The sequence below is a fragment of the Silurus meridionalis genome, chromosome 28 (assembly GCF_014805685.1).
Source record: "Silurus meridionalis isolate SWU-2019-XX chromosome 28, ASM1480568v1, whole genome shotgun sequence".
Lineage (NCBI taxonomy): Eukaryota > Metazoa > Chordata > Actinopteri > Siluriformes > Siluridae > Silurus > Silurus meridionalis.
In genome coordinates this window covers 600001-623299 of record NC_060911.1, presented here as the reverse complement: position 1 = coordinate 623299, position 23299 = coordinate 600001, and the positions used below count along the sequence as shown (strand labels likewise).

The window sequence follows — 23299 nt, the reverse complement described above, 5'->3', positions numbered from 1 at the left end:
ATGACAAAATATATAAATACATAAATAAATTATTTTACAGACTTGAAAACACACACACACACACACACACACACACATACCCACACATACACACACATACACACACACATAATAACAGTAGATAGTGCAGGTTGGATTTTCAGGGCGAACGGCTGCAAAACACAAAACACTAAATTAATGCAATGCCTCAAATATCAACTGAAATACTGCTGTATATAAATGTGTGTGTGTGTGTGTGTGTGTGTGTGTGTGTGTGTGTGTGTGTGTGTGTGTGTATGGCAGGGAGAATGAATGGTTCTTACTTTGCCATGATCTTTTCAATCACCTTCATTACCCATGGTGCTTTAGGGTCCAGACAGATCTGCTGACCGCTGTGCTTCATTGTGGCTCTGATATACACACACACACACACACACACACACACACACACACACACACACACACACACACACACACACACAGAGAGACACACAGACAGAGGGAAATCAGTGTAATTAATGTTTATACTCAGTCAGACTCAGTAGTAGCAGTGTTGGTGTGTCAGTGTGGAGACTCACATGATCTCTGTGTGTGTGCAGTGTGGATTCGGGGGGAAAAGTTCAACACGATCGATCATCTTTCCAACACGTCGACTCTCAAACCCACTACAGCGGCATCGTGGTTCAACACTCATTCCTGTAAACACACAACATCATAAACATAAACAGTGTGAGCCAAGTGCAATTTAAATGATAAAGATATTTCAACTTTGGAGTTACTCTGTGTGTGTGTGTGTGTGTGTGTGTGTGTGTGTGTGTGTGTGTGTGTGTTAGCTTACCTGCAGTCAGGGTAATGAAGCACAGGCACACAAAGACAGAAAGCATGATGCAGTTCATCATTAAAATGTATTGCTATAGGCTTGTCCTCGGTGTTCTGTATCAGGTGTGTGTGAGAGTGTGTGAGAGTGTGTGAGAGTTTGTGAGAGTGTGTGAGGCAGGCACAGTTATAAACCCCTCTGTGTGAGTCATTGTGTGTGTTGCACAACTTTGTGGTAGGGAAAGTCTGTGGTCACAAACCTTTTTGATCACAGTGATGAAATCATTCATATGCAAGTCAACAAAACTGATCACATGGAATTTTTAAAGTGTGCACACACCTTTACACAAAATGTGTGTGTGTGTGTGTGTGTGTGTGTGTGTGTGTGTGTGTGTGTGTGTGTGTGTGTACAGGAAGGAAAAGCCAAGCTGATGCAAACTTAAGATTGGAAGTTTGATGCGGGATGTTGGAGGTTAGTGTTAAAGGTGGAAGGGAACATGCAGTTTTGTGACGTGGAGGTGACGGTGTTTAGGGACACAGGGAGACGATGATGTCTGGGGACCAGAGGTGGCAAAAGTACACACACCCTTTACTTAAGTAGAAGTACAGATCCTCATGTTTTAAAATACTCGGGTAAAAGTTGAAGTACTGATTATACTTTTTTACTCAAGTGAAAGTAAAGAAGTTTTGGCTCAGACATGTACTTAAGTAAAAAGTAGTTATTACTTCTACCTGTTTTAGCTGTTAACTGGACCTCACATCATATTAGATAGATAGATAGATAGATAGATAGATAGATAGATAGATAGATAGATAGATAGATAGATAGATAGATAGATAGATAGATAGAGTTGTTGCATTGTGCAGGTACACAGCAATTAAAAGCAGCAATCGTGCAAATAGTGCAGATAAACATGTAACGTATTTACAGTGAATAAATGTAAAGGCTGTAGCAGTGCAGAGATGTGTGGACATCATTAAGAAGTACAGGTAGATGTTCTAAGGCGATGGCATTGAAGAGTAAATGTGCAGAAGTGGAAGGTTATAATATTATGACATTTAAAAAATGTGCAAGCTGAATAAACAAGTCTAATATATATATACACACACACAAACACACACATTATATACACACATACATACGCACACATTATACACACATATATACATGAATGTGAAATGTTGGGCAGAATGTACAGTGAGGATATAAAGATATAAAGATACATCTAGATAAAAGTAGTGCAGATGTAATGAGAAGTAATAAAGGTATACTGTAATATGTACATTGTATGTATAATTGTACAGAGGTTATTATTTAAATTCAATATTTAATCACAACTATATCGCACATTTCTATCTGTTCTAAATCTACCATATATTATTACTTCTTGTTTTTAATACTTTATGCAACATGGACATGGAGAAATATGGATGCAACATAGAGCATGAAGATAAAAAGTTCTTGTAAATAATTTAAAGTAAAAATGGTGGTTTAATGACGTAAATCACCAAAAAAGACACCAAACAGAACCTTTGCTATGTTTCCACACGGACATTTAATGAGGTGACACTGGAGAAACTGCACCTTTTCAAGTCAAGAAGCTTTTATATATATTTATAGAGATTTTACAGATTTGAATGATGAATTGTTTTTATCTGTACGATCAATAAAGACAGTAATTTAAGTTTGTGTCGCCATTATGAGGGAAAAACCCACAAAACGCCCCCTAGAGGGTAAATTGTGTACAACATAGCGGGTTTGGTGTTTGATTTGAGACTTGGCGTCGTGAATAAGTGTATGTTTTGCCAAAGGTTTTAATTTCTCCTCTTTTGTATTTATTTATTTATTTATTTATTTATTTATTTAATTAAAATGGTAAAAACAGAAATGAGCACTGAATTGAGCGCATTAATAACATTTAGTGCCGTTTACAATCATTTTTATTATTATTATTATTTTTTATTTTATTTAATATTTTTATATATATTAATACAAAACGAATTAAAAATGTTGTTACCTAATGAATGTGTCCAGGCTGAAGATCCACATATAGAACACAAGCAGAGATCTGTGGTGGGTGAGAGTCAGGATTTTATACACCAGTGGATTGAAAAAGTACAGAAAAAAAAATGTAAGAAGTAAAAAGTACAGATATTTGTGTAAAAATGTAATGAGTAAAAGTAAAAAGTCTGAAAAATAAATAATGGAGTAAAAAACTGATACCAAAAAAAATCTACTGAAGTACAGTAACAAAGTATTTGTATTTCGTTACTTCCCTCCTCTGCTGGGGACACAGGGAGACGATGGGTATCTGGGGACACAGGGAGACGATGGGTGTTTGGGGTACAGTCACGCAATAGGTGTTTGGGGACATGAAGGCATTGGTGTGTGGGGACACAGGGAGGTGATGGGTGTTTGGGGTCATGGAGGTGGGGGGTGTAAATGTAAATAATTGTGCAAGTGCAGAATTCACACACATTAGCAATCCTGTACAAACACGTACACACTCACTGCTGAGGAGTTCTGTTCTAATCCACATGTCAAGCAGGAAGTGTGAATCATTGCGTAACTCCCTGTTTCTTACACACACACACACACACACACACACACACACACACACACACACACACACACACACACACACACACACACACACACACACACTCATACAACCAAAGGTTTGTGGACACCTGACCATAAAATTGTTAGTTGCTTTCAAACATCTCATTCCACATTTAGTTCCCATATCTAATAATAATGAGCTCCACTCTTCTGTGAAGATGTTCCACTAGATGTTTGTGGAGATTCATTCAGCCTGGGGTGCAGTCAGCGTTCACCTTCATTCCAGAGGTGTTCAGAAGGTTTTTTTAGCTCTTTGAGTGCATTTGAACTGCATCAGTACGTCATATGTTTGTCAGTAATCAGGGTGGTGTGAGACGTGACACTATGGAGGAAATAAAAAACAGGAATTTCCCAAAAGTGCTCAGTCAGCATCAGAGTAGTCATGGGATTGATGTGTTAGTTGTTATGAAATCATCATTATACACAAACACTAAAAGACTGAATCAGCAGAGGAGAATAAAGAGCAGGAAGATGAGTAGATGAATGATGTGTGTATCCTGTGTAGGTTTTTATTCACTTGTTTATCATTGCTGTCCTGCTCAGGGGTCTGGAGTCTGCATCTGTTTCTACCCTGTTTACCTTTAAAGAGCCGCTGGTGCTCACAGAAGTGTTTTGTCATGTTGATTTTAAAGCAAAAGTTTACCTTAAAATGAAAATTTGCTTGAAATGTCCTCACCCTCAAAACACTGTGAGGAAAGAGAGGAACACAATGTGCCAGTGGGGCAGAATTCAGAAGTGCACACTTTTGGGGTAAATGAGGTACGAAGGTGTTGTTATTGGAAATGAACATGTAGATGAGTTTGATTGTTCATGGGAGTAGATTTGGAGAAATGGAGCTTTACGTCTCTGGAATGAGAGACGACGGTGCTGATAACAACATTACAATAATCCACAGTCTTCCAGTTACCATCTCGTGAAGAGAAAAGCTGTGAGTTTGTAAGAAACAAATCTATTACTTGTGGATTATTGGGCTGTTTTTATTCACTGTAGAGGATCCATTAATAAGCAGCTGATGCAAGGCTACATTTCTGCTAATTTTATCAGATAAAGAAACTAAATCATCTGCATCTTGGATGGAATGAGGGCAAGAACATTTTTTTTGTTTTTGAACTTCAATAAAGAAACACGGCTTTGTATTACATTAGAAAGCCGAATTTTTATTATTGCATTCTTTCAAAATTGTGTATCAAGTGCTTTCCAGGGACATGTATATTTATGTAAATGAACGTGTATATTTATGTAAATGAACGTGTATATTTATGTAAATAAACGTGTATATTTATGTAAATGAATGTGTATATTTATGTAAATGAACGTGTATATTTATGTTAATGAACGTGTGTATTTATGTAAAGGAGCGTGTATATTCATGTAAATGAGCGTGTATATTTATGTAAATGAACGTGTATATTTATGTTAATGAACTTGTATATTTATGTAAATGAACGTGTATATTTATGTAAATGAACTTGTATATTTATGTAAATGAATATGGAAAATGTATAAATATTATAAATAAATAAAAGATTTACACATTTTTGGGACTTCTGATAAATATGTATTAAAATTGAACCTTTAATGCAGGATCAAAATCATTACATTAATTCTTGTGTCTTCACTGGGTGTCTGATCATCACAGTTCTATTCTTCATGTTCCAGTGGGGATTTTATTCGAGGACACTGAACTTAACATTTAAAGTACAGTCTCATGAGCACCAGGTTAAAGGATCTTCACTATACAAGTAGTGGAATATCCATGACTCGAGTTTCCACAACAGGGTGAGTTTATCAGAATTATTAGGGTTTTCAGGGCAGAAAATCACTTTTGTATTAATTCAAAAGCGAGCTAGTTAAAGATTCAGAAGCATCAGAAGACTCAGAGGCTTCAACTGAAAAGAGCTCAGAAATTGTTCCCAGAAATAAGACGTGAGCAGCTGAAGGACTGAAAATCACGTGGAAGCTCAGTGGTTAAGATCAAATTGTTTGCAGAATGCTAAACATTTTGCTGGGATTTTGTCCAGAATTACACAATAATTTTATTAAAAAAATTGGACCACCAGTGTTTAAAAAAGAATGATGAAACCTGAAGCATTGAGGCATTGACACACGTGTTCATGACTCCAGGCTTCAAATAAACACGATTTTATCTGTTATACGTGTTTAGTTAGGACATAGTTTACAATACCGCACATTATATACAGGGTACAGCCCTAGTGCTGCCACCGTGCGGTGAAACCGGGAACTGAATTGCGTGCTTTATTAATTTCTGTGTAAATAAATAAATAAATAATAACAGAGTTTTAGAGCAAAAACATTGAAGAATCAACAAAATAACGATTAAACACGCACACAAGATAAAACATCAATATATTTTTAAAAGAAAATCAAATATAAATAACTGTTTATGATGAGTGTTTGTTTATTTTTGTATTTATCTGTAATGCTTTGTATTAGAAGTCGTTTTTCTGACAATTGATAAAGTTTATCGTATTGTAGTGTTGTGTTGTGTTGTGTTGTGTTGTGTTGTGTTGGGTTGTGTTGTATAATAAAGTATATCGTATTGTAGTGTTGTGTTGTGTTATGTTGTGTTGTATAATAAAGTATATCGTATTGTAGTGTTGTGTTGTAGTGTTGTGTTATGTTGTATAATAAAGTATATCGTATTGTAGTGTTGTGTTAGTGTTGTGTTGTGTTGTGTAGTGTTGTGTTATGTAGTGTTGTGTTGTGTTGTATAATAAAGTATATAAATATTATAGTGTTGTGTTATGTAGTGTTGTGTTATGTTGTATAATAAAGTATATATCGTATTATTAGTGTTGTGTTGTGTAGTGTTGTGTTGTGTTGTATATAATAAAGTATATAAATATTATAGTGTTGTGTTGTTGTGTTGTATAATAAAGTATATCGTATTATAGTGTTGTGTTGTGTTGTATAATAAAGTATATCGTATTATTAGTGTTGTGTTGTGTAGTGTTGTGTTGTGTTGTATAATAAAGTATATTATTATAGTGTTGTGTTGTGTAGTGTTGTGTTGTGTTGTGTTATAATAAAGTATATAAATATTATAGTGTTGTGTTGTGTAGTGTTGTGTTGTGTTGTATAATAAAGTATATATCGTATTATAGTGTTGTGTAGTGTTGTGTTGTGTTGTATAATAAAGTATATCGTATTATAGTGTTGTGTTATGTAGTGTTGTGTTGTGTTGTATATAATAAAGTATATATAAATATTGTAGTGTTGTGTTGTATAGTGTTGTGTTGTGTTGTATAATAAAGTATATATTATTATAGTGTTGTGTTGTGTGTAGTGTTGTGTTGTGTTGTATAATAAAGTATATAAATATTATAGTGTTGTGTTGTGTAGTGTTGTGTTGTGTTGTATAATAAAGTATATAAATATTATAGTGTTGTGTTGTGTAGTGTTGTGTTGTGTTGTATAATAAAGTATATTATTATAGTGTTGTGTTGTGTAGTGTTGTGTTGTGTTGTGTTATATAATAAAGTATATATTATTATAGTGTTGTGTTATTAGTGTTGTGTTGTGTTGTATAATAAAGTATATAAATATTATAGTGTTGTGTTGTGTAGTGTTGTGTTGTGTTGTATAATAAAGTATATAAATATTATAGTGTTATGTTGTGTAGTGTTGTGTTGTGTTGTATAATAAAGTATATCGTATTATAGTGTTGTGTTGTGTAGTGTTGTGTTGTGTTGTATAATAAAGTATATATATTATTAGTGTTGTGTTGTGTAGTGTTGTGTTGTGTTGTATAATAAAGTATATAAATATTATAGTGTTGTGTTGTGTAGTGTTATGTTGTGTTGTATAATAAAGTATATATATATTATAGTGTTGTGTTAGTGTTGTGTTGTGTTGTATATAATAAAGTATATAAATATTATAGTGTTGTGTTAGTGTTGTGTTGTGTTGTGTTGTGTTATAATAAAGTATATATTATTAGTGTTGTGTTGTGTAGTGTTGTGTTGTGTTGTATAATAAAGTATATCGTATTATGTAGTGTTGTGTGTAGTGTTGTGTTGTGTTGTATAATAAAGTATATCGTATTGTAGTGTTGTGTTGTGTAGTGTTGTGTTGTGTTGTATAATAAAGTATATCGTATTGTAGTGTTGTGTTGTGTAGTGTTGTGTTGTGTTGTGTTGTATAATAAATATATCGTATTGTAGTGTTGTGTTGTATAGTGTTGTGTTGTGTTGTATAATAAGTATATCGTATTATAGTGTTGTGTTGTGTAGTGTTATGTTGTGTTGTATAATAAAGTATATCGATTGTAGTGTTGTGTTGTGTGTTGTGTTGTGTTGTATAATAAAGTATATCGTATTGTAGTGTTGTGTTGTGTAGTGTTGTGTGTTGTATAATAAAGTATATCGTATTGTAGTGTTGTGTTGTGTAGTGTTGTGTTATGTTGTATAATAAAGTATATAAATATTATAGTGTTGTGTTGTGTAGTGTTGTGTTGTGTTGTTGTATAATAAAGTATATAAATATTATAGTGTTGTGTTGTGTAGTGTTGTGTTGTGTTGTATAATAAAGTATATCGATTGTAGTGTTGTGTTGTGTAGTGTTGTGTTGTGTTGTATATAATAAAGTATATCGTATTATGTAGTGTTGTGTTGTGTAGTGTTGTGTTGTGTGTTGTGTTGTATAATAAAGTATATCGTATTATGTAGTGTTGTGTTGTGTAGTGTTGTGTTGTGTTGTATAATAAAGTATATATTGTAGTGTTGTGTTGTATAGTGTTGTGTTGTGTTGTATAGTGTTGTGTTGTATAATAAAGTATATATTGTAGTGTTGTGTTGTATAGTGTTGTGTTGTATAGTGTTGTGTTGTGTTATAATAAAGTATATATTATAGTGTTGTGTTAGTGTTGTGTTGTGTAGTGTGTGTTGTGTTGTGTTATATAATAAAGTATATATATTATTGTAGTGTTGTGTGTGTTGTGTTGTATAGTGTTGTGTTGTGTTATATAATAAAGTATATATAAATATTATAGTGTTGTGTTGTATAGTGTTGTGTTGTGTTGTGTTATATAATAAAGTATATATAAATATTATAGTGTTATGTTGTGTAGTGTTGTGTTGTGTTGTATAATAAAGTATATATTGTAGTGTTGTGTTGTGTAGTGTGTGTTGTGTTGTATAGTGTTGTGTTGTGTTATAATAAAGTATATATAAATATTGTAGTGTTGTTGTGTTGTGTTGTGTTATAATAAAGTATATATTATAGTGTTGTGTTGTAGTGTTGTGTAGTGTTGTGTTGTGTTGTATAATAAAGTATATAAATATTATAGTGTTGTGTTGTTGTGTTGTGTTGTGTTGTATAATAAAGTATATAAATATTATAGTGTTGTGTTGTGTTATAATAAAGTATATATTGTAGTGTTGTGTTGTGTTATATAATAAAGTATATAAATATTATAGTGTTGTGTTGTGTAGTGTTGTGTTGTGTTGTATAATAAAGTATATAAATATTGTAGTGTTGTGTTGTGTAGTGTTGTGTTGTGTTGTATAATAAAGTATATCGTATTGTAGTGTTGTGTAGTGTTGTGTTGTGTTGTATAATAAAGTATATCGTATTGTAGTGTTGTGTTGTGTAGTGTTGTGTTGTGTTGTATAATAAAGTATATATATTATTGTAGTGTTGTGTTGTGTAGTGTTGTGTTGTGTTGTATAATAAAGTATATCGTATTGTAGTGTTGTGTTGTGTAGTGTTGTGTTGTATAATAAAGTATATATTATAGTGTTGTGTTGTAGTGTTGTGTTGTGTTGTATAATAAAGTATATATATTGTAGTGTTGTGTTGTGTAGTGTTGTGTTGTATAATAAAGTATATAAATATTGTAGTGTTGTGTTGTGTAGTGTTGTGTTGTGTTGTATAATAAAGTATATCGTATTGTAGTGTTGTGTTGTGTAGTGTTGTGTTGTGTTGTATAATAAAGTATATCGTATTGTAGTGTTGTGTTGTGTAGTGTTGTGTTGTATAATAAAGTATATCGTATTGTAGTGTTGTGTTGTGTAGTGTTGTGTTGTGTTGTATAATAAAGTATATCGTATTGTAGTGTTGTGTTGTGTAGTGTTGTGTTGTATAATAAAGTATATCGTATTGTAGTGTTGTGTTGTGTAGTGTTGTGTTGTGTTGTATAATAAAGTATATCGTATTGTAGTGTTGTGTTGTGTAGTGTTGTGTTGTGTTGTATAATAAAGTATATCGATTGTAGTGTTGTGTTGTGTAGTGTTGTGTTGTGTTGTATAATAAAGTATATCGTATTGTAGTGTTGTGTTGTGTAGTGTTGTGTTGTATAATAAAGTATATCATATTGTAGCAGGATTTGTGAGAGATTTGTAGAGATTCAGTGAAAGTAAGTAGAAAAGAGATCTTATATGTTAAATTGTATTGATATTGCAGATATAAATAATAGCTTTTCAGATGATTTATTGTCCTGCTACATTTCACTATAATGTTTCTGGAATAAATTTTTGGGAATATCAACAGGCAGGAGATTGAAAATTGATCCATCTGAGCAGTTCCTCCAGCTGATCTCCTGAATTTAGTGTTTTTTGTGGAACAGATGTTGAAACTGTTCTGCATCTTTTCTTTTGAATGAATGTTTATATTTAAGGTTGAGGTTGAATTTTTATTTACTTTGTTGACTGGATCTAAAATTAATATAATGGAAAAAAATATTTCAATATTATTACCTTCGTTTTATACAGAAATATAAATCAACATCTCACTTTAAACCTGACTTTCTTTCTTTCTTTCTTTCTTTCTTTCTTTCTTTCTTTCTTTCTTTCTTTCTTTCTTTCTTTCTTCTTTTCCTTTTCTCCTAGAAAATGTGAGTATTATGTTTGTAATATTTCATGACTGTATGCATGTTAAATGTTTTAGTTTATAATAATAATAATAATAATAATAATAATAATAATAATAATAATAATAATAATAATCATAATCATCATCATCATCTTCGAACCGGAAGTGGAGCTGTGTTCCGGATATGGGCCGAAGGCGCCTTGTGCGTCATGACGTCACTGCGTTAGGCTGCGTAGAGAGGACGAGGAGAAACATGGCGGGACGCGGGAAAAGAAAATCCAAATCTGCAGCTCGGGTGAGGAGAAAAACACGGAGCCGCTGCGTGTGAACGGATTTATTTATTGGCTGAAGTTTAAAAGAAGTATTTGATCTTTTATAAGAAGTTTTTAAGAACTCGTTTATTTACAAATAGAAACATGAAGGAGTTGTAATGTAGCCGGCTGTTCAAGGGGGCGGGGCTTAATAACCTTCACAAATCGTGATAAAATTATTTTATATCGTAAATGATTATTATTTAGATTTAAATCAGTTTCGGGTGATTTCCATAAGTTTCTTAATTCTGAACATTAGTGTCTTGACTGCATGTTAGTGCGCATGCGCAGTGCGCTCCCCTCTGTGATCACTGACAGATCTAACATGTGCTGAGATTCGACTCGATTTGACTTTGACTTTATCATCGTGTAAAGTACATGCACAGGGGGAGAGTGATTAATGTACAGAAGGTGCAGTAGTTAATCAGAGTGTGGAGATATATATATATATATATATATATATATATAGTAATATACAGTGTAGTATGGGATAAAGATATACGTACATGTTCTCACACACACACACACCTGTGATTGTGCTCTGCCATGTTAATGAGCAGGTGAACGGAGACACCAAACGAGGGCGGAATGAGGAGGAGCCGGAGGCGGGGCCTAGTCAGAGGGCGGAGTCTTTAGTACCTGAGCAGGTGAGGAACGAGGTGGAGGATCTGTACAGCCTGCACATGCCTCGCGACTTCTACCACTTCTGGGATTTTTGCCGCCAGAGGTGTCCAGATAACCCTCAAGGTAACACACTCACAGTATAGTCTGCAGTAGCAAGGGGGCATTATAGGGGCAGGGCGGTAACGCTTGTTACGTGTGTGTGTGTGTGTGTGTGTGTGTGTGTGTGTGTGTGTGTGTATAGATGCCCTGCAGGACTCTGTGGGTGTGCGTCTAGTCGGGCCGTTTGATATTGTGTGCGGTAAACACACTCATGGTACCTCAAGACCCAACTTCCACTTACACTGGAGACATTACTATGATCCACCTGAGTTTCAGACCGTCCTCCAGGGGGACACGTCCACAAACCTGCACCTGGGATACTACAGGTACACACACACACATGCACAAGTCTCACACCTGCACCTGGAATATTACAGGTATATACACACACACACACACACACACACACGTCCACTCATCCGCACCTTGAATGTTAGAAAGTCTGCTTAACTCTGTGTGTGTGTGTGTGTGTGTGTGTGTGTGTGTGTGTGTGTGTGTGTGTGTGTGTGTGTGTGTGTAGAGATAGTCCAGATGCCCTGCCGGTGTTTGTGGGTGAGAATGAGGCGAGTAATGGCTGTACCATTACACAGATGGGGGAGAACCTCTTTGCTGCAGTGCTGTAAGCTTCAACTCTAAATCACACACACACACTGTACCAGTCAAAAACACACATTTGTACACACTCTAAATAACACATTTGTACATTAATACTGAAGAATCCAGACTATAAAAGAAAACGTCTGGAATTCTGTAGTAAACAAAAACGTGTTAAATCCCAGAACGTTTTATATTTTCGATTGTCCAAAGTTGCTCCATGTAGCTTTGATGCTGCTCTGCAAACTCCTGGTGTTCTCTCATCAGAATCACGAGGTGTCACCTGGAGTGGGTTTTGGGTCACAGGTGTGTTTTATCAAGAGCTCATTTGTGACATTTCTTACCTTCTAAATGTGCTTAAGAACATCATCTGTGTTGTGCAGAGGAAAGTGTGAGAACAGAATCACCATCACTATTAGTGCTGCTACAAACTACTGTACAGATCCACATCAGGAAACACTCAGTTAAGGAAAGAGAAAAGATCCATCATTACTTTAAGAAATGAAGCTCAGTCAATCTCAAAATTCTCACCAACTTTAAATAGATTCCCAAATGCAGAATCCAAAACCATCAAACGCTATGATGAAACGTCCCAGGGACGGAAGACCAAGAGCCTCCTCTGCTGCAGAGGATACGTTTATTAGAAGAACCAGCCTCAGAAACCACCGATTTAGATCAATTATTCATGCAGAAATATTTCATCATTCACTGTTCAGAGGAGACTGTATGAGTCAGACCTTCATGGTCAAATTGCAATAAAGAAACCATTACTGCAGAAGAGACTTGTTCGGGCCAAGAAACACAAGGAATGGACAGTAGATCAGTGGAAACTGTCTTTTTGTCCCTATACTCCCTAATCCCTACACACTCCCTAATCCCTACACACTCCCTAATCCCTACACACTCCCTAATCCCTACACACTCCCTAATCCCTACACACACCCCTAATCCCTACACACTCCCTAATCCCTACACACCCCTAATCCCTATACTCCCTAATCCCTACACACCTAATCCCTACACTCCCTAATCCTACACACTCCCTAATCCCTACACACCCCTAATCCCTACACACTCCCTAATCCCTATACTCCCTAATCCCTACACACTCCCTACACACTCCCTAATCCCTACACACTCCCTAATCCCTACACACTCCCTAATCCCTACACACTCCCTAATCCCTACACACTCCCTAATCCCTACACACTCCCTAATCCCTATACACTCCCTAATCCCTACACACTCCCTAATCCCTACACTCCCTAATCCCTATACTCCTAATCCCTACACACTCCCTACACACTCCTAATCCTACACACTCCCTACACACTCCTAATCCCTACACACTCCCTAATCCCTACACACCCCTAATCCCTACACACTCCCTAATTCCTACACACTCCTAATCCCTGCACACTCCCTAATCCCTACACTCCCTAATCCCTGCACTCTCCCTAATCCCTGCACTCTCTAATCGGTACACTCTCTACAATAATACAGGTACACACACACACACACACAGAGTATGGTTCCCAGTGTGAAGCATAGACGAGGAGGTGTGATGTGGAGATGATTTGCTGTTGACCCCCCTTCTCTCTCTCTCTCCCCTCTCTCTCTCTCTCTCTCTCTCTCTCTCTCTCTCTCTCTCTCTCTCTCTCTCTCCCCCTCTCTCTCTCCCCCTCTCTCCCTTCTCAGGTTACTAATACAAAGAAAGAAGCGTGAGAAGAGTGGGCGGGGCAATGAAGCTCTGGAGATATTAGAGGTGGAGTTAAAGAAGGAGGCGGAGCATCTGGGTTTGCCCTTGGAGCAGAAAACCAAAGCCATGAAGCAAAGAGAAAAGAAGGTTCTCTCTCTCTCTCTCTCTCTCTCTCACACACACACACACACACACACACACACACAGAATAGAGTGCAATGTAGTAGTTTGTGACTTTAACATGGGGGCACTCACTTTGCTTTTTGTGTTTCCACACGCGTGCACAGTTTCCCAGCTAAACCCACAGTCTGTCTGTGTGTGTGTGTGTGTGTGTGTGTGTGTGTGTGTGTGTGTGTGTGTGTGCGCGTGTTTCTCAGGTGGTCAGTAAAACATTTCATGGGGCAGGCATTGTGGTTCCTATTGACAAAAACGACGTAGGATATCGAGAACTCCCTGAGTCTGACGGTACTCTCTAATCTTTACACTTTCTAATCCCTACACTCCCTAATCCCTACACTCCCTAATCTTTACACTCCCTAATCCCTACACTCCCTAATCCCTACACTCCCTAATCCCTACACTCTCTAATCCCTACACTCTCTAATCCCTACACTCCCTAATCCCTACACTCCCTAATCCCTACACTCTAATCCCTACACTCTCTAATCCCTACACTCCCTAATCTTTACACTCTCTAATCCCTACACTCTCTAATCCCTACACTCCCTAATCTTTACACTCTCTAATCCGTACACTCTCTAATCCGTACACTCTCTAATCTTTACACTCTCTAATCCCTACACTCTCTAATCCCTACACTCTCTAATCCCTACACTCTCTAATCTTTACACTCTCTAATCCCTACACTCTCTAATCCCTACACTCCCTAATCTTTACACTTTCTAATCCCTACACTCCCTAACCCCATCGCTCTCTAACCCCTAATCTAATGTTTCTGTATCTCTATTTGTCTCTTATTCTTTATGCTCTGTGTGTGTGTGTGTGTGTGTGTGTGTGTGTGTGTGTAGCTGGATTGAAGAGGATCTGCAAGGCGATTGTGGAGGCTGAGGATGATGAGAAGAGGATGAAAGCCTTCGGGCCTCTACAAGAAATAATGACGTTTGTACAGTTTGCTAACGATGAATGTGATTACGGCATGGGCTTCGAACTCGGCATCGACCTCTTCTGTTACGGCTCGCACGTGAGGAACACACACACACACACACACACACACTGTACTCTCACAGAAAGTGCACTCCTAATGCACACTTATAGTATGCACAATACACACACTCGTAATGCTCACATACTCTCACAACACACTCATAATGCACACACACTGGTAATACACAACTATAATGCACACACTATACACAATCATGCACACATAACACACTCTTAATGCACACACATTAGAACACACACTGGTAATGTACACACAATACACACACATTAGAACACACACTGGTAATGTACACACAATACACACACACACATTAGAACACACACTGGTAATGCACACACAATACACACACTCATAATGCACACACGCACTACAATACACAGAATTATAATGTACACAAAACACGCACACTCACTCATAATGCCAGATCCCAAGGTTTCCAAGCAGAACATCACCCAGAACATCACACTGCCTCTATTGGCTCTTCTTTTTCACATAGTGCATTCTGGTCTATCAGTTCCTCAGGTAAGACAGACACACACACACAGACACACACACACAGCCCCCACATGATGGAAAAAAGTGTGGTTCATCAGACCAGACCTCCTCCTCCTTCCTTCTTTTGTTCCATGGTCCTGCTCTGATGTTCACCTCTTCATTGTAAGAGCTTTGGGTGGTCTACAGGGTCAGCATGGGCTCTCAGACCCATTTTTCCTGCATTCTGCACATCAGCATTAAGAACATGTTGCTGGATGGTGGTTTTAATGTTAAAGCAGATTGTTGTAGCGCAAAAACACACTTAGTAATACATACACATTACACGTGCTCTTGTATTATACAATATACTGATCACACACTCGTGATTTTGTGTGTGTGTGTGTGTGTGTGTGTGTGTGTGTGTGTGTGTGTGTGTGTGTGTGAGCAGTATTTCTCAAAGGTGATTGGCCAGCTGCTGCCTATGGCATACACACTGCTTCAGAGGGGCGTGTTTGCTGACATCATAAAGGCACATCTAGCGAACCGTTCCCATGCCAACCTCGATCAGCTGCCAGCTGTATGACGGGCGGAGTCACATCTGCAGTATGTATATGTTTATTTCAGGGCGGAGCCACATTACAGAAAAAGAAGAAATTTGTTCATCAAACAAGTTCTTGTTTTAGTTCTCATTTTGTCTGGATGTGTGTGTGTGTGTGTGTGTGTGTGTGTGTGTGTGTGTGTGTGTGTGTGTGTGTGTGAGTGCGAGGTGGTGTATCACGTTTAAAGTTTAATAAAGTTTTCTTCAATGTGATCTTTACTGTGGTCTTTTTCTCTGTGTGTGTAATGTCTGGGTGTAAAGTGTGTGTGTGTGTGTGTTTGGGGGTAACTGGGTGGGTGTGAGGTGTAGATTGTGTGTGTATGGGGGGTGTTTGATCATACTCTACTGCTTGCTAGACTTGAGAACGTTGTTGGAATAAAGGGAACAGCTCTCTCCTGGCTCAGGTCTTATCTGACTGATCGCTATCAGTTTGTTGATGTAAATGGTGAGTTCTCCACACTCTCTGAGGTAAAGTTTGGTGTTCCTCAAGGATCTGTCTTAGGCCCTCTGCTTTTCTCTTTCTATCTGCTGCTACATAAACATGGGATTCGCTTCCATTGCTATGCTGATGATACACAGCTGTATATTTCAGCAAAGCCAGATGAGCGAGATCAGCTTAACAATGTTGAGGAGTGTGTAAAGGACATTAGACAGTGGATGCTTAATAACTTTCTTCTGCTCAACTCAGATAAGACAGAAGTACTTTTACTAGGACCACATGCAGCTAGAAGTAAACTTTCTGATTCTGTAGCATCTCTGGATGGTGTTTCTGTTTCAGTGTGTACAGCAGTCAAAGACCTTGGTGTGATTATTGACCCGAGTCTTTCCTTTGAGTCTCACGTGAATAATATCACCAGGATCTCCTTCTTTTACCTTAGAAATATTGCTAAAATTTGAAATATGATGTCGTTACAGGATGCAGAAAAACTAGTAGATGCTTTTGTAACATCTAGATTAGACTACTGTAACGCTTTACTGTCTGGGTGTTGGAGTAAGTGCAGAAATAAGCTTCAGTTAGTTCAGAATGCAGCAGCAAGAGTCCTCACTAGATCTAGAAAATATGAGCACATCAGCCCTGTTTTAATCATCTACACTGCTCCCAATTACATCTCACACTGATTATAAAATACTACTACTGACGTATAAAGCACTTAACGCTCTCACGCGCAGTATCTGAGTGAACTTCTGTACCAGGATGATCCTCCACGCCTACTTAGATCAAAAGGTGCAGGCTATTTGTTGGTACCTCAAATAATGAAGACTCCAGCAGGGGGCAGATGTTTCTCTTATAAACCCCACAGTTTTGGAACAACCTTCCAATCAGTGTTCGGGACTCAGACACAGTCTCAGTGTTCAAGTCGAGGCTGAACACATATTTATTTAGTGGAGTGTTTAGTCAGTAGGTGTTTGTGAGGTAAAGGAGCAGATCTGGAGGGATCATGGATATGGAGTGTTTGGTGAACTGGGATATTTGGATGCTGTCGTCTCCTCACTCTCACACGCTCACTCAGGTTTGTTGATGGTGGTGTGGTGGGTCGCCTCTTATCCCAGAGATCCTCATGTCTGTGTTTCCTTCTGCTTCTCCCTTTTAGTTCTGCTGCCAGAGTGAATCTTACCAGAGTCCAAACTGCACAGTGACATTAACTTTCATACAACAATCAGGAGACTTAATAATCCATATCCTTCTCTTCCCGTCACCCTCTCTCTCTCTCTCTCTCTCTCTCTCGGTCGAGTTAAACATGCTCCTGAGGTTCCAGTGAACACTGTTCCTGCTCCTCTTCCCTCCTTGGATCTTCCCACTTCATCCTGGTCTGCCTCTGGACGATGTTCTCTTCGACTGAAGGCCACTCTGTGCAGCTGGAGATGTTTCTCAACACCTTGAAGATCCATGAAATTCGAAAACGGGAGCTTTGAGGATGGATTTGGACTGTAGTTAATATCAACAGTCTGCTACACTGACTCAAGACTACAGTTTGCTCTGATCTCCATCACTGCACCTCAACATCGTTTATCTGTAATAATTGGACATTCGGTGGAACCCCAATGAGGATGAGGTTCTTTCTTGAGTCTGGTTCCTCTCAAGGTTTCTTCCTTCTGCATCTCAGGGAGTTTTTCCTTCAAGATGCAGATTGTGTTGGTAGTTGATTTTGTGTATGTTTGGGGGTAATTGGGTGGTTGTGTTGGTGGTTGTGAGTATGTGTTAGGGGGTAATTGGGTGGGTGTGTTGGTGGTTGTGAGTATGTGTTAGGGGGTAATTGGGTGGGTGTGTTGGTGGTTGTGAGTATGTGTTTGGGGTAATTGGGTGGGTGTGTTGGTGGTTGTATGTGTTAGGGGTAATTGGGTGGGTGTGTTGGTGGTTGTGAGTATGTGTTTGGGGTAATTGGGTGGGTGTGTTGGTGGTTGTGAGTATGTGTTAGGGGTAATTGGGTGGGTGTGTTGGTAGTTGATTTTGTGTGTGTTTGGGGTAATTGGGTGGGATTGCTGTGAGATGCTTGGTGGAAACTGTTTTTGGTTGAGGAGTGTTGTTTTAGGTGGGTGATCGTGTTTCTTTGGGTAAGGCGGGGTTGGGTGTGTTTGGTAGGGCGGGGTTGGTGGAGTGTTATTTTGGGCGGGTGATTGGGTTTGTTTGGGTAAGGTGGGGCTTGGTGGAGTGTTATTTTGGGTGTGTTTGGTAGGGCGGGGTTGGTGGAGTGTTGTTTTAGGTGGGTGATCAGGTGTGTTTGGTAAGGCGGGGTTGGTGGAGTGTTATTTTGGGTGATTGGGTTTGTTTGGGTAAGGTGGGGCTTGGTGGAGTGTTATTTTGGGTGTGTTTGGTAGGCGGGGTTGGTGGAGTGTTGTTTTAGGTGGGTGATCAGGTGTGTTTGGTAAGGCGGGGTTGGTGGAGTGTTATTTTGGGCGGTGATTGGGTTTGTTTGGGTAAGGTGGGGCTTGGTGGAGTGTTATTTTGGGTGTGTTTGGTAGGCGGGGTTGGTGGAGTGTTGTTTTAGGTGGGTAATCGTGTTTCTTTGGGTAAGGTGGGTGTAGTGTTGTTTTAGGTGGGTGATCGGGTGTGTTTGGTAAGGTGGGGCTTGGTGGAGTGTTATTTTGGGTGTGTTTGGTAAGGTGGGGGTTGGTGGAGGGCTTTTTTGGGTGGGTAGATGGGTGTTTGGGTGGGGTGGTGAGGGGGTGTTGGCAGAGTAGGTATTTAGGTGGGTTGTTGGGTGGGTAATTAATGATAGTTAATGGTGGTGCTTTAGTTGTAGCTGCTGTCACTTTTTACCACATTAATTGTATAATTCTGACTTTTGTTGCTGCCTCAAGCTTTTACCCTCAACCCCCTGCCCCATCTGCCCCATTATATAAGGTGGAGGGAGGGCAGATTGTTTGGGGGGATTTTCTTATGTTTCTCAGAAAGTCTCATCTCTCAGATGTGGTGTTTATGTTGCTGACTGAACAACACATTTCTCCATCGTCATCATTATTATTATCATCATCATCATCATCATCATCATCATCAACAACAACAACATCCTCTCCCACTCTCTCCATCTCTAAAAGCTTTGCTTATCGATTTGCGCGCGCGCGCGTGTGTGTATGTGTGTGAGCGCGCGTGCGTGCGTGCATCATTATTCTCGAGCGAGAGACTGAGTGGAGAAAACCCCGCGGTGCCGCCCGGTCTGAGCTCGTGCTCCATCATCTTTATCTTCTACTTCTTTTTCTTCATCACCGCTGCTGCTGCCGCTTCTTTCTCGCTGTCAGCATCAGTTCTCTCTCACGCGCGAGCTCTCACCCTGCAGCATCGGCGGCGTAGAGGCGCGCGCGCTGCGGAGATTCCGGTTGTCGCACGCACGCGGTTATAGAAGACTGGCGATCCGCTCGGTCAAAGAAGGAGGAGAAGAAGAAGAACGGAGGCCGCAGTCACGCGCTGATTCAGCAGCATGCACCGGGGCTGAGGACGCGCCAACCGGCCGCACGAGCCTTTCCGTCTTCTTATTTGTGATCAGCGCGCGGGCAGGGAGCTGCGCGCGCACGTGTGTGTGTGTGAGTGAGAGGGAACATGGCCTCGTCGTGCAGCAGTTCGCCGGAGGGAGGATCCCCGCCGCATCAGGGCCGCGTGCGCCAGGTCAGTGTGGGGGATGCGGGAGGAGAGGCGTTGGCCTGGAGACTTGCGCTCGCGCTCGTGTCAGATAGATCATGAGTGTGTCATCCGAACAGCTGTGTGCGCGCGCGCGTGCTCGTATGTGTGCTTTTGGCGTGTTTAAGAATTTGGCTTTTAAAAACACACTTTCCATTTCTTTGGCCACCTCAAAGTCACGTCCCATTCCACTGGTTACTAATAATGAGTGTCCACTGACAAGGTCAGTGTGTGTGTGTGTGTGTGTGTGTGTGTGTGTGTGTTACACACACATGTACCTGAATGCTGCACATGTTAGTTCTGTGATGATGTCATATCTCAGAAACTGTGTGTGTGTGTGTGTGTGTGTGTGTGTGTGTGTGTGTGTGTGTGAGAGTGAGAGAGAGAAACAGCTTCCTGTTCGGGAGGATGGTTTCAGATTTAATCAAATTTTACTAATGGACTGTGCTCTCTCTCTCTCTCTCTCTCTCTCTCTCTCTCTCTCTCTCTCTCTCTCTCTCACACACACACACACACACACACACACACACACACACACACACACACACACATCAGAGCATTGTTTTAGCTACACACAAAATACAATTACAATCTATTTCCTCTGCCACTCCCTGTCTGTGTGTGTGTGTGTGTGTGTGTGTGTGTGTGTGTGTGTGTGTGTGTGTGTGTGGTTGGGGGATTGTTATTAAATATGTGTATGCTGTGTCATCATTTATCTGTGTATCAGCTTTATACCAGGGGTCTTATAAACACACTCACACATCTGTTTCTGGTAGGACTTCCAGTTCTGTGTAATACACACACTTATGACCCACTAGGAAGAGTTTCAGTTGGATGCTTGTTGTGATAATTATGTAAAATTGTGTGTGTGTGTGTGTGTGTGTGTGTGTCTGTATGTGTTGGGTGAGTTCACACATCAGAGTGAGTTTGTGGAGTCGTTCCTCATGATGTTCCTCTGCTGAAATGATCAGCACTAATGCTAATGGTGAGTATGTGAGCGGTGATGCTGGAGCTGTCCAGTGCTGAATTGAATGATTTACCCTGACAATCAAACAAATCACATGATTAAAGTGAGCTGTGATGAACATGGCTAATTCCAGGAAATAGCATTAGACCTCGCCCTCTCTTTAGTCCAGTCTGGGTTAATGGCGTATGACTCAGCAGTCTCTCTCTTTCTCTCTCTCTTTCTCTCTAACCACATTCTCTGTTTCTGACTGTATCTCTGCTCGTTTTATTTATTTATGTCCACTCAAAGTTTTTACATTTTCCTCAAGCTATTGCTGATCTCACACTCTGACCTCTCAATGCCATGATCCCGTTATCTACAACAGCATAGTTTCCATCACTTTCCTTTACGCATATTAATGAAGAAAGTGTGGCTCAGGAGGTGATTTTTAAGAATCAACTTTTTCACAACTTTAAACAAATCCGAATATAGAGATCAGTCACTAATGCTTAGAATAAATGTGATAACTGTGATGATAAAGTGCCCAAGAAGGAGAGGAACCTGGGGAGGAACCAGCATCAATAGAGAAATCCATCCTCATCAGGATGACACTGAATATTATTGTAATACATAGTTTTCCTACTATTGAGTCTAGCAGTGCAGGAACATCACAATGATCTTCAGAGTGATGTATTATTTAATTAGTGTTTTTAGCCAGAGGACTAACGTCTCCAAGTGAACTTATCTACTGAATAATTAATGATACTGTTTTCAGTAAGTGAAATCTCTAGGCTATCCAAGTGTGACCATCCACAACCACTATGTTCTTGTGGAAGCAGCAAACACACAGACTTGAATATAGCCATGAGGGAACATCTTTAACAGCACTGAGTGATTTTGAGGTGAAAAGTCAGAAGGAGTGGAGCAGGACAGGTTAGACGTTAGGACTAGCAGCACCTCATCAGACAGTGGTAGTAAGAGACCACATCCAAATATCCCTGTTTACCAAAACACTCTAAAAGCATAACTCCTCCAGATCTGCTCGAATGTTGAACAATAGTTTTATTCTAAGTACCAACAAATGACCTGCACCTTTTGATGAAAAAAGGTGTTTAAATCATAATAGTTAAGTGCTTTATACGTCAGTAGTAGTATTTTATAATCAGTGTGAGATGTAATTGGGAGCAGTGTAGATGATTAAAACAGGGTGATGTGATCATATTTTCTAGATCTAGTGAGGACTCTTGCTGCTGCATTCTGAACTAACTGAAGCTTATTTCTGCACTTACTCCAACACCCAGACAGTAAAGCGTTACAGTAGTCTAATCTAGATGTTACAAAAGCATCTACTAGTTTTTCTGCATCCTGTAACGACATCATATTTCTAATTTTAGCAATATTTTGAAGTTCTTATGACTGTAGCTTTTAGGGTCTGTACGTTCTTTGAGAAATATGGTCAGGTTTACATGGATGGTATTTGGACGACACCATTAGGTGGAAATAATATGTTTATTAACTCGGCGGTTTATGGCCCGGCAATGAGAGCAATGGGATTTGAACTGATGACCTTCTAATAATGTTTTAACCACTGAGGTACCACACGCTCAGACAAGCCTTCTCCTTCAACATGAGCTTGTGTGCAATTGATGCTCATCAGGCTACAGAGTGTGGTGTGTAGTAGAGTGGGGTGAATGGTGTGGGTAAATGGTGTTAGTGTCTTGAAGGAGGAAGTTGTCTGCTGTAGGAGCAGGTAGGTGAACATCAGTGTTTTAAATGTATTGCAGCAGCAATAATTTGGAAAAACACAGCAATGTGATGAAAACACTCAGATGGAAATCCATCTTCTTCCTCACCAGTTCCTCCTCAGTTTGGCTTCTTCAGCTTCTCTACCTCCTCTTCTAAAGTTATTAGTTCCTCAGTTCCTTTCTGTGTGTGTGTGTGTGTGTGTGTGTGTGTGTGTGTGTGTGTGTGTGTGTGTGAGAGAGAGAGAGAGAGAAAGATGTACAGAAGCTGTTTAGAAATTCAGCAGCAGAAGGATGGTTACACTTTGATTGGTTGGTCATTAATTATTCAGAGTTTCCTGTAACACTTTAAGGGGCGGGGCTAATCAATAACATATGGAAGTTTGTTATTGTGGATGAACAAAAATACAACACAGCATTCTGCACTGCTAATGGACTGTGTGTGTGTGTGTGTGTGTGTGTGTGTGAGAGAGAGAGAGAGAGAGAGAGATGCATTACTATTATGTACACTGTTATCTTTGATTTATCTGTCTTTAGTAGTTTAGGTGATATTGCAGCTTCACCACTAGAGGGACACACAACTCAGTCTGCACCCCATCATACACACACACACACACACACACACACACACACACTTTCAATTATAATATATATTGGTGTTTA

General features: G+C 39.2%; 3 protein-coding genes across 3 annotated transcripts in view; 2 read left to right on the top strand and 1 right to left on the bottom strand.

The window, feature by feature from the left end:
• cxcl8a (chemokine (C-X-C motif) ligand 8a) lies at positions 1-966 on the bottom strand. The gene is made up of 4 exons (XM_046843190.1): positions 818-966; positions 558-675; positions 303-389; positions 1-152 (listed from the first exon to the last, which is right to left on the bottom strand). The coding sequence occupies exons 1-4, from the start codon at positions 876-878 to the stop codon at positions 140-142; spliced, it is 279 nt and encodes a 92-aa protein (XP_046699146.1). The 5' UTR covers positions 879-966; the 3' UTR covers positions 1-139.
• Positions 967-10423: 9457 nt separating this feature from the next.
• On the top strand, positions 10424-16047 carry LOC124381147 (histone PARylation factor 1). Its single transcript, XM_046842547.1, has 8 exons — positions 10424-10544; positions 11121-11307; positions 11426-11609; positions 11804-11902; positions 13576-13723; positions 13954-14041; positions 14605-14777; positions 15685-16047. Exons 1-8 carry the CDS (start codon positions 10434-10436, stop codon positions 15817-15819), a joined length of 1125 nt encoding a protein of 374 aa, XP_046698503.1. The 5' UTR covers positions 10424-10433; the 3' UTR covers positions 15820-16047.
• Positions 16048-19012: 2965 nt separating this feature from the next.
• Positions 19013-23299, top strand: part of LOC124381398 (ankyrin-2-like) — a 47305-nt gene continuing 43018 nt past the window's right edge. Inside the window, exon 1 of the mRNA XM_046843003.1 lies at positions 19013-19936. Within this exon, the coding sequence (XP_046698959.1) occupies positions 19871-19936 (66 nt within the window). The 5' untranslated portion in view covers positions 19013-19870. The remainder of the gene's footprint in view (positions 19937-23299) is intronic.